This window comes from Neolamprologus brichardi, chromosome 7, assembly GCF_056152115.1.
Source record: "Neolamprologus brichardi isolate AB-2024 chromosome 7, ASM5615211v1, whole genome shotgun sequence".
In the NCBI taxonomy this organism is placed as follows: Eukaryota; Metazoa; Chordata; class Actinopteri; order Cichliformes; family Cichlidae; genus Neolamprologus; species Neolamprologus brichardi.
In genome coordinates, this window is record NC_142110.1 from 18761883 (window position 1) to 18773990 (window position 12108).

General features: G+C 38.4%; 1 protein-coding gene across 2 annotated transcripts; it reads right to left on the reverse strand.

The window, feature by feature from the left end:
- Positions 1–1008: 1008 nt before the first annotated feature.
- Positions 1009–12108, reverse strand: parvg (parvin, gamma). 2 transcript variants are annotated; one of them, XM_006782509.2, is made up of 13 exons: positions 11919–12108; positions 10145–10245; positions 9156–9220; positions 8511–8613; positions 8206–8349; positions 6790–6905; positions 6631–6686; positions 6514–6545; positions 6347–6408; positions 5493–5561; positions 5270–5371; positions 4137–4209; positions 1009–2169 (listed from the first exon to the last, which is right to left on the reverse strand). In XM_006782509.2, exons 2-13 carry the CDS (start codon positions 10209–10211, stop codon positions 2096–2098), a joined length of 963 nt encoding a protein of 320 aa, XP_006782572.1. In that variant the 5' UTR covers positions 10212–10245; positions 11919–12108; the 3' UTR covers positions 1009–2095. The 2 variants fall into 2 exon arrangements, with proteins under 2 accessions (XP_006782572.1, XP_035771000.1); XM_035915107.2 differs by lacking the exon at positions 11919–12108 and adding an exon at positions 11350–11535.

Consider the following 12108-nt stretch of genomic DNA (forward strand, 5'->3'; position numbering starts at 1 on the left):
AACAAACAAATTCAATTTACAGTGACTCAGAATTAGGAGGCTGTTTGTACTGATTTATAAAAGATAAGCAATTTGGATTCATAGATATACAATACATAAACATTTCACTATAAATGATGAACAGCACCGACTCACTCCTCAGTGTCTCTTTCTATCACTGCCTCCGGTGCCTGTAGCTATACAGCAGCTCGTATATTTGCATGTGACTGCCAAGCAAATTTTATGCGAGCTTTTCGAAATGTCAGTGGAAATAAAATGTGAATTAGGAGTATTTTCCATCACTATGTTGAAAACAAACTGGCATCCCAAATGTCAACAACGAGATCTGCAAGTACATCAGAGAGACGGAGCTGTGTGAACATGATTGTTGATACTGCTCAGTGTCACAGCTATTTCATACTTTAACCTCAAAACACAAACAAAGACACGTATACTACTATGTACACTACAGACACGTTAGACAAACTAAAACCACAACTCCTAACGAAAGCGGCAGGTGTTATTTAAACATAGAACCAGTTAGATACAAACTTTTCTATATATTTGATTTAATTGAAATTAAAAATGATTCTTCTTTGTAAATAGGAGATCACTGAGTGCATTTTCGCAGTTCCAGCTCGCTCTAATTCGACGCATAGTTTACAAAAATGCGTTTTTGTAATAACCATGTCTTTTATCTGTCACTGCATGCTGTACCCTCTCCACATTTGCACGACATTGAATTGTGAACAATTCAGTGGATAAAAGGATGGGGAGGAAAAAAAGAGGTCACAGACTGTCAGGAGCAGCACATAAAGAAGCAGAGAGAAATCCACATTGTTTATTGAGAAATGACAGCCAAAGCCAGGGGTGTGGTGTACAAAGAATGAAAAGTCTCATTTTCCAACACTGTTAGTCTGAAGCGGAAATGTACTGAAAAAAGAAGAGAAGAGGTAAACAAGGGCTAGGCAAGAGTAAACCAAATGTGACCAGTGAGCCAAAATAAAACTTCTATGCAGTAGATTTATGCTGTCAATTAATGTTTATTGATCCATGTACTGTCAGTATGATGTAAACAGGTGACAGATTTAACGGTGCTATATTTAAATGTGCTGTGCTCATACGCAAACACAGAAGTGTGAGGTTTAGCTTCCTTTGTTGAAATGGTAATTATTATACATTATCATAAACTGGGTCTTACAGCTACAGCACGCAATATATAACAGTGAAGGCTATAAGCTATAAATACATTGTAACCAACAATATCTTTATAGCTTATATTTTCTAAAATATGAGAGTTAAAAACAACCAACTACACACACAGATGATGAAACAAGTTGTAAAGAAATCAATAGCGTAGTCAAGACATATTGAGTTGGCACACTTTTATACGTATTTTTTACACGCTGGCACAGGAAAAGAGAACCTGAGGTTTATTAAAAACCTGTTTGACTGTCGATGGCTTGTTCGACTTTTATTGGTGCCGTTACAATTTTGGATCTTATTTTAAAAAGACAGTACACTGACATTTTGTTTGCATCAAATGACTTGCATCAGCTTAGGCATAAACATCAACATCTTAATATTTCTCATTTTCATTTGCTTAAGCAATTTGCTGTATTCGTACTCGCATCTGAAGCTCTAATCCTCCAGTTTTTGTTAGCGCTCTTTAAGCTTTATGGAGATAAAAATGTTCACATACAGGATATTTTTCTTAAAGACACAGTGACATTAAAAATACATTTGTAAGGCTGTAATCCTGCTTTAACAAGTTATTTAACTTGCAACAAGTAAAATTATAATGATTGTGGAGCTTTCGACTTTGAGTCATTCAAGCATAATTCTGAATGATTTTTATTCAAACCCTCTTTCGGCTGTTGCGATCCACATATTTTAAGCCACATAGTCTACATCATGATACACAAACTAAAGATCCTCCAACCACCATTTCACTTCACTTTACAGAACATAACTTTAATCCTTTAATTCAGCCTGGAAACAGCGTCGTCCAAACTTCTCAAAACTGCAGAATCACCTTTTAGTAATTGGCTAAACGCACTACTTGGTCGTTTCTGTATTTCCCGCTGCGCCGCTCGTCTTCACACGATGTCCTCTCTCATTTCCCTTTGTGCTTGTTGAAAAGAGCGTAGAGGACTTTCAAGGTTGCAGTGGTGTCCAGAGAGACAATATCTGTCACAATATTCAGAGGAGACATGATCCACATGCAGCATCCTTAAGCCATTGAGGCGATAAGAATAAGCGGACGCTTTTTACCAGCATTAGCTAATAGCTACTCTCACAATCCATCCTAAGAGGTCATAGATCAGGAGGGCAAAAAAAAAACATTAGATGGAAACTTAATCAATATGTCCTTGGTGAGATAAGATCCCTACAAAATTGCTCTCTGTTGTGAGATGCTCTGACTGAATGAATGTGACAGAAAGATCGACTTCACCATTGGCTAACCTAATTAATTCACGCAGCATGCTCTCATTTTAGGCCCTGAGAGCTGGGATTCCTCATTCAGTGGCTGCAATTATGCCGTTAATTAAAAAGACACTAAAAATGAATTAAATTACCCACTCGCTCCTGGCACAGATTAATTGTGCTAGTCCTTACATTAACAGTTATCGTGTCGAGGATTTATTTTACAATTACAGGCTCTGTGGCTGGGAGGCAATATGGTGGGACAGCTTTAGCGATCTAAAGAGAGGAAGATTCAAGTTTAGAGGGAAGTTCCACCTGTCAATAGCGCATCTGCAGGGAAGTGGAGTGAATCTGATTGCCACCGATTGATTCCCACACTTAGAGGAGTCAGTAACTCACCCGGTCACCTGCTCGATTTCACTCTCCGCCTTATGGAATGATGTAGTCTATGTGACCGATGGAAATTACCCAAACACACACATAAGCGTTGCTGGTGGCATACGATGTAGTCATACACATGAACCCACCACAGATGTATGCTTTAAACTTATAAACAAAAACGAATGCTGTAGCTTTATGACTTCCTAGAATTTTAACCTTTTCATGTGTACATGTGGCCATTAGAGATCATGAGTATATGTCAAAGAAAGTAGGCATCTTGCATGCTAAATAACATAACATCCATGAGGGCTACCTACAGCAACGTCACAAGCAAACAGTGATTGGCTGTACGTGCAATTGGCGTTTGGAAAATTCTTTTTATGTGGATGGGGCTTACAACAGCAAGCCTACACCATTAAAAACAGCCCCCAAACACACAAACATGATATTTTGTTATAATAAAAAACTAACTTAAACATACAAAACCTTGATCTGGTTCTTGATCTAATATTGACAAAAATTATGTTTGTAAATATTGAATACAGTTGATTACACACTGTAAAATTCACTAAAGCTGCCATTAATCCATCCATTTTCTGCTGCTTATCTGGGTCTGGGTTGCAGTTTAAGCAGAGAAGCCCAGAGCTCCCGTCTCCCCCAGACTCCTCCTCCAACTCATCCAGATGGGGGGACACCAAGGTGTTCCCATGCTGCCTAAGAGATGTAATGCCTTCGGCTTGCCCTAGCTTCGCCCTGAGGCCTTTTCCTGATAGGATATGCCTGAACCACCTTGATTAGTTTGCCCTTCGGATACCCAAACCATTTCAACTGTCTCTTTTCCATGTGAAATATTAGCAGCAGTCTTCACTAAGACAGATAACACAAATTCATTCAGATAAACACCCGCACATTGATATAGCCTAGTAACAGTAACAGTAAGGATCAATCTCTGTGTCTATTTATCTATAGTGATACTCATCATGACACGAGCGGCACTCATTCATATTCAGCACGCTATTCCATCTCCCTCTCCAAAACACTCTCAAACTCTCACTCCACGGTGTAGAGCACATTAATTCAGCAATCCCCTTCCTTGCATGACATACAAACACATTTTAGCATTTTTTCCGTCATCCAGATAAATTCTCCTGATAAAGGGCATCATCACTGAATTAGTTTGACATCGGTGTCTTGGAGCGCTGTAGGATTTCATTTTTTTATGGTAACGATCACTTTATCTGCAGGCCTTTTTTCTTCTTCATCATCTGTGCCTGGCATTTCAATCTCAGTAAAACAGTCATGAACAAGTTCTGAGTGTGTTATGTGTGAACAAAGTGGATTTGTCTCACCTTGTGGGTCAACATTGGAGAGCTGAAAGCCTGTATCCTTCAAGAGGTCCAAGGCCAAGGTGACATTATGAAGCTAGAATTTTTTTGAAAAAAACAACAAAAACAATTTCAAATGAGAAAATATATAAAATTCAGCTATGAACCACACTTATTGAGTACTTTGGTTGTTTTATTGTACTTTTTATATTTTATATTTATATTTATTATTGCATTTTGCACCAAGGGAGTGGCACTCCAATTTCGTTGTACCTTGTACAATGACAACAAAGGCTATTCATTCATTCATTGTAAGACTATATCATATACAACAAAAGCTATTCTATATTCTAAGCTATATTGGTAAAAAAGTTGACTCTGTAACAACAGTAAAGATATTTATTGAATAAACTGTACTTTAGTGCTGAACTTACAACTTTGAAGTGCTTTAACTTTAAATTTGAAGATTTCCATTTTATAATACTTGTATATTTTATTCCACTATGATAATATACTACAAGCCTTTTGTACTCTGGTGCTTTTATCGCATAGTAATAGCTATAGCTACTAATTACTTTTAAAATCATACATCTATTTTCTTAAATGCTTTCCCAACTAGGGCCATGGGAGGGCTGGAGCCTGTCCCAGCTAACATCTGGCAAACACACAGTATGCCCTGGAGTATTATACAACCCTGGAAATGTTAGTGGTCTATCACAAGACCAGCACAGAGAAACAGACAACCATTCACACCAACTACAGCTAATTCAGAATCACCAAATAACCTGACATTTATGTCTTTAAACATACCTAGGAGCAAACTGAAGGAAACCCACGGAGGCACAGGGACAACAACAACAACTTTTATTATGGGGACCGTATAATATTCATTTGATCATATCATATCTTTTAATGGGCACTGTTCTGGATCATGTTTTAGTACTGTATCCAAGTGATCGGCTGAGAATTAGATTAGATTACTTCAAATCAGATGATCAGATGAAAAAGTGTACTTCATTCCTAACACTTGTGAACTGAATAAAGGAATTTGTGTGAATGCGTACACTGCACCAAAAATAAAATACGTTTGAACAAAATTTTGAGTAAATAAAGCTTTGAATGTGGCATGAATCCATATATGTGAATCTATACTTTACCATCTCAGAGTCACTGACAGGGGTCAGGTTGAAGTCAAAGAGCGGGATGAAAAAACCCTCCAACTGTCCGATCAGCAGCAGCAGAATCACACCATCAGCAAACTGGACAGCAAACCCACAGAGCATTGGAACATTGAAAGTGATAAGGGAAGTAATCACTGGGTCTATTTTTATCAAAAGAAAGCCTGTAAGCAGTAGAAGGTTTCCAGCTGTTGGTGTATACCTGTTTGTCCATATCTATCACCTGCAGACCCAGAGATGATATATGCTGGTTGACAAAGTGTACCAGGGCCTACAACAGAGAAATTATAAATCTGTGCAGTTTGAAATGCAACTTGACAATTTAGGGTATCTTCATCAAAACCCAAAGCATTAGTTGGAAAGGTTAATATATCAGACTCTTAAAGTAAGACATCTAAACTTGTCCATTCTGCACCTCGTGTAGCTCACTCGAAATCAAGGAAAGTATTAGTCAGCCAGCAAAAAATGACTGCACTTTTAAAATATGAGATTTTTTTTGTCTCTTTCTCTCTGTGAGCTGCTTTGTGTCAGCCTATAGCTCATTTCAGACTTTGTTGTCCTGTATTTCAAGTGTTCTCACAACTCTTGCATTTAGTTTGTGTTCAGGCATTTAGTTATCTATCTTAGTCAAATATTGGAACTTCTGGCTCCAAAATCCTAAAATTGAGTCTTCAAAACAGGATTTCACTAACCCATGAGTGTTGTCATGGTGGCTACTTCCATTTTTTACATGCAGTCTGTGAAAATTATTTGATTTTTTTTTTTTTAAAGATCATGCTCAACAGTATTTGAAAATCATCTTTTGCAAGAAGGCCAAAAAGCCTTAGAAGCACATTAGATTAAGATTGAAATCTAATGTGAAAGTCCCGTCCTTCACCAGCCAGCTCTGTTCATCTGCCATGTATTGAAGGTTCAGATCAGGCAACAAACACACAGCGTGACATTTATCATTTGTGTTAACACCACTGGAGTTCCTCTCTCTCTCTAGAGATGAGAAAGTCAACACCTTTAAAAAATCTCGGCACTTCTTTACTTTTTCTGGTGTCCTTGTTATACCTTTTTCACTGTGTTGACCTTGTGAGCCTCAAGCTTCAGCAGTTGCTCGATGGGATCTTCCCCTGGGTGACCAGACAGCCAAAAAAAAATGTGTTAGTAGGCTGTAATGCTTTTTGGATGACATTCAAGATGTCACATCAGCTCAACCTCTGACCACTCTCACTCACTTTCAGTATTGCTGAGGGAGTCTGTGTCGCTGCTGAAAAGGCAAAAAGGATTTATATATATATGAGGTGAGTTTTTCTTCACATTTACAGGATCACACGAGGCAGTAAGCACCTCACCTTCCCTCTGTTAAGATTTCCACTTGCACATCTGATTTGATTCCACTTTTGCTGACCTGGGTGTACAGCACACCACAATGAGCAACAATTACACAAAGTGTGTTTGAAACCATCCTGGAGCAAAAGAAAAAGTGCCAAAGTTTGACAAGAACAACTTACTTCTACGACTACAACTTCAATCTTCACATCAGACGGCAAATCCAATTCAGGCTGGAAACATCTCACCATGGCAACAAGCAGATGAAGGGTGGCCAGAAGGTCCTTGTTGTGGATGACTGACAGGTAAACAGCAGAGGACCAGACACACACAAAAGAAAAATCGGCCGATGTGATCAAACTCTCTGCTAAGTATGCACACAAAGCAGGGCACGAGTGTCTTTGATAAATAAGAAACTGAAACTTGGCCCCATAACCTACTTACCATTGAGTACTCACCAGCAGCTATTTTCATTATCAATCCAGTTTTCAGCAAATCTAAACAATAGCATTTAGTTTTATCTATTTATGTCTTCACTCTGTAAGTAAAGCTTTCTCCACAGCTAATGATCGGAGCACTCCCATTAAGAACAACTCCATGGTGACCCTGTTAGACAATATTACCATATTATATTGACCTTCTTGGTAATATATTATCCTTATTATTACTCCTGTTGCCTAACATTAAAAGCCTTCAACTGGTGATGCATCTACAGCCCTATTTTTAGATTTTTAAAAAAAATAAGAGCAACAAGCTGCAAATCCCATAAATTGATATTTTATTCAGAATAAATCCGATGTTTAACATGAGACAATTTACTCTTTTATGAAAACTGTTAGCTCAGCTGCTGCCATCAAATTCAAAATGACCTTATTTTTTCTTAACATTTTCTCAGTTCATCAAATCATTGGATTCGGTTTTTATTTACATTTTACACTGTACACTAACTTTGTTTGAATTGGGGTTGTACTACAGAACAAGACATGGTCATTTTAGGGACCTTTTTTGCTTGCAGATGAGAAATTAAAAAGGCAGGAAGGTGGTTCCACAACTCCAGATCGTAAGCAATGCCATTGTGCTTGTGACCATATTTTGATTCAGTATTGTTATCTCTAGAATAAACCTGCACACTGCTGACAGCAGTAGGCATGATTATCACCAAATCATGTTTCACTTTTAATTAGCATTCGCACAGATTAGTCTTTTTTGATACGTTTCCCTGTCTTCTATTTGGATTCACCCTGAACAAAACGCAAAGGAAGGCAATGAAAAAAGTGAAATAATTGTAGTCAAGAATCTGACAGCTGCCCTGCCAGGTTATGTTGTGTCAGCCCAAGAAAGAAAATTTTAGGTAAAGTGTTTATAAGTCTATAAGTTATTTCTCTGCATAATCAAGCAACCAGCACTGACATGTGATTAAAATGAAACCCTATAATGTCAGGAAATTTTATCTCCACCAAAATCCCGCGCAGTTGGTATAAGCTTACATGGTACCCTTGTGATAGCACCAAATCCTGTTGAAATGAGAGGGTTGCCAGAAGAGAACATTTGTTGACTTGTTGCTTTGTTTGCGAAGCCCAGTCAGCAGCATGACTCACGTTTGACGTTCCATTTGATCTGACTGCTGTCCTGCGTACCCAGTCTCTTGTCCAGCTCCTCCATGATTATTTCCAGCTTGCGGATCTGAGCTGTGCTGGTCAGCGCTATCTCTTCCACATTCAAATGCACGTCGGCCAACCTGGCTGAAGAAATCAAGAAACAACCGAGTATCATTATAGGGTCTGACTGACAACAACCTCCAGCTTTTTAACATAATATCTGTTTGTTTTTCATCCTCTCAGTCAAATCACTATCAAACGGAAGTAAGTATGATAAATGAAATATCAAATATTCATTATCTCACACAGCAGGTGATGAAGTACCAGTCCATCATACACATCTTCCTCCAGACTCTGAACAACGATGTGCTCGGGTTTCAAAGTCTTATTGATCCAATCAACCAGTGCCTACCGAGATATAATTCATCACACGGTCAGAGAAATTATCCGCTTTAATCTTCTTGCATACATTTTTCCTTTGCCAGTGTTGCAGATGAAGAAGAAAAAACAGCAAGAGACCCTGTTTTTAAAGATTGTGTTTTTGGATCCCGAAACAGATGACAATAATAATGCAAGATACAAGTACTCATCTAAAAAAAAAGCTTATATTTCACTTGTTTTCCTCTGAAGTTTACATATAAGACGTCAGAATTATTTAAATTTTTCATTTGTGTGAAACATTAGCGCTGCCCTCTTTACAACAATGTTTAAAATTCTGATCCAGCAGACTCTGCTGGCTCCTCGCCGTGACATCTGTCTCCCATCTTCTTTTATAATTATGCTCATTAAAATTTCACCCATCCTCACACCTTATTCCTGTATGCAGCCCACTAAAGACACAAAGGTAATCTCAGATCTGCGGCTGTCCAGGACGGGCGTTTGATGTTACAGTAAATGTGAAATAGAAGAAAGCGAATCCGACATGTGCAAGGCAGGGATTCATTTCTTACCTCCTTCAGCTTTTCAAGTTTGGGGTCTTTTAAAGATGTTGGTTGTATGAGTTTCCTCTTCTCCCCTGTAATGGACATGAAAACAAAACTGCGCTAGTCTCTTACGTCACCCAAAGTGCATCTGATAGCTCTCTTTAGAATTTCTGCTTTGAATATTTCAGTGATAGGTTTTACATGTTTTGGCAGTACCCCTATGTTTGCTGCTTATTCACATATACATATACTTTGAGGTTGGCCATTTTCAAATGCATTCCCTTCATACATCCAGCCCTCCCGAGCAACATAGAAATCAGCAGAGCCCGCAAAGCTGTTTCGGTTAGTCTAATCTATCTCGGCAGAACTTCTAACTTGGCAATATAATTAAGCTGCGTGAATCATAATTTTATGTGGAGTATGGATCAAAGAATTATCCGAAATCTATTGCTTTACTTAGAAAGACAAGCCCACTCCAACTCTGCTGTATGGAGCGTCTTGCATCTTTATGCAATGCTTTTGAATTGTGGCCAATTTCAGCTCCCAACAGAACTGCTTTCTCGATGACGTCGGTGTTTTATAAACCCATCATTCGGTACACAAAAACTTTGATACTAGCCGGGGAACATAGTGGAGGATTCAGCAAATTAAAAACCAGATATTCACCGCAGGAGGTGGCAGAGACCAGAGCACACCAGATTTCACATGAAAGAGAATACTGGACCTAAACTCATTTCCTCCATGTCTGCTAAATGTGTAAATGAGCAACTATCACCTTTCAAGTTCACAACATCAGTGCCCCAAATGATCCGAAGGTCATGTCCTGCAGGTTTAAATGATTACAGATAGACTGGACACGTCTATATTCATTATCCCTATTATATAATATTGGCGAAAGTCTAATAGAAATGCACAAGGCAGACACGATTTTCAATATGAGGTCACTGGGATGATCTTTTACATGTGCCACATGAATCACTGATGACTAAGATTGACAAAAGTAAATGCAAACATACCCTGAAAAGACTCAAGTTCCACAGGCTCTTCTTCTTTCTGATAATTAAAGATGTTCTCCTCCATCATTCCTCTGCAAAGTGATATCTTCACCTCTGCTGACCTGTCAACACATTTACATAAAATTACAACTACAGGAATTTTTTTAACAATTTTTTTAAATTGTTACCACAAGCTTCCATTGGATGTGGATCAAAAAAAAAAAAAAAAAAATTCTGCATGCAAACAAGAGGCAAACCAGACATTTTTATGCATGGGCCCAGAAGAACAGAAGTGCTGTAAACTCCATTGTTCCATCTACAATTCAAATTTTGAAAAGATTTCCATGCAAAATAAATTAGTTTGGACTCATTTGAACAGAGGTGATGTCTTGTGGTGTACTAATGAAAAACTGTACATTTTTTTTTAGACATGAATACAACATCTGGATTAAAGGGAACATGAACCGTTCATGTAAACAGCAAACAGCAAACTTGCAAACTTTGAGAAGGGTTTATTAATGCTAAGGTACAGAGTTTCATTGTTGCAATCCAGATGTCCTTTTCAAGAAGACCCTGCTTATTTTGGCTAGACAAAGTCAAACCACACTCTGCACAACAGCATGACTCCTTATTAAAATCGTCCAGATGGTAAAATCACCTTCCTCTAGTCAGAATAGTCAACTATTGAAAATATCGGGACCGGTCAATTTCCTTCTTTGATGTAAAATACAAAGAGGAAGATAATAATTCTATTTCAAGCAAGAACAGAAAAACATTTTACTTTCAATCAGTTGGTCTTAAGACTTACCACATGCTTGGAGTGTTATTAAAAGACACCCAGCAGGAAACAAAGCCCTAACATAACCTCTTCCAAAGCATGTTGCTGGCTTCAAATTCAAAATGTGCATCTCTATTTTTAAACACTTCGCAGTTTTACCATTTGTCTTTGCACCCCAAAGGCAAGGTTTAAAGGATGTGCAAATCACTGGATTCTGCTTTCATCACAATACACAATTTGTACACAATTTGTTCCAACTTTCTCAGGGGTAAAAGTGGGTTGTAAAGCACAGAAGAATGAAGAAACACTTTCTCCATGAATATGTTTGGCAGAAAATACTCTCAGTGGTGCCTCAGTAGGGTGTCCGGAGCCATACTGCTCAGTTTTCAGCTGGTTTTGAGGACTGACCAGCAGTGAAAAATGCTGGCTGTGATGGCAGACAGCTTACCTTTGAGAGGAAATCTTGTATCTCAGAATTGTTGCTTTCAAAGTACAAAAAAAAAGCAGCCTTGTGCTCAGCTCAGCCACACAGAACCTCTAATGCAGGTATATTACTCTGACTGAAGGTGTTACACGTTTCTAAAAACACAGAGAAACACAGAATCTGATCTGGTTTAGAATCGATCTGTTCCAAAAACACGTATTACCAAAACAGGAAGCCACTTAACTTCCTCACTTCTTTTTTTCCCTTTTCTTTTTTTTCTCAACGGCAAACTCATCAGATCAAGAACTTCAGGTCCCTGCAGAGTTACAGGAGCTGGTCTTGTTTCTGTGAACATTTTGAATCATATGGCCTGAAACAAAGCACAGCAAACACATAAAGCAACACTCTCTGACAAAACAGACGTGACCTGGAGCTTGTCAAACGGTTGTTTCCTGGATCTGTGGAACAGAAACGCCTCGGTGAGCAACTTCTCTTTCTCTGGGTGTTTAGATTGTGTGTGGCTTCCTTTTCCTGAGGTTGACAGTAACTTTCAAACAAGGTCATAAACAAAAAGTCTTTTTGAATAAGCTTACCTTCAGCACTCTGGGAGAGACTCGGCAGAATTGAGTTCCTTAGCTGATGTCAACTCCACAAACTGTCAAAACAGCGATATATCAGAAGTGGAGGGCTGCACTCAATCTGAAAAGACTCTTGTTATTTCTATCAATGCAAAGGTCTGACTGTACTCAATTTCAAACTGTTGGCTTGAAAGAAAATAACATG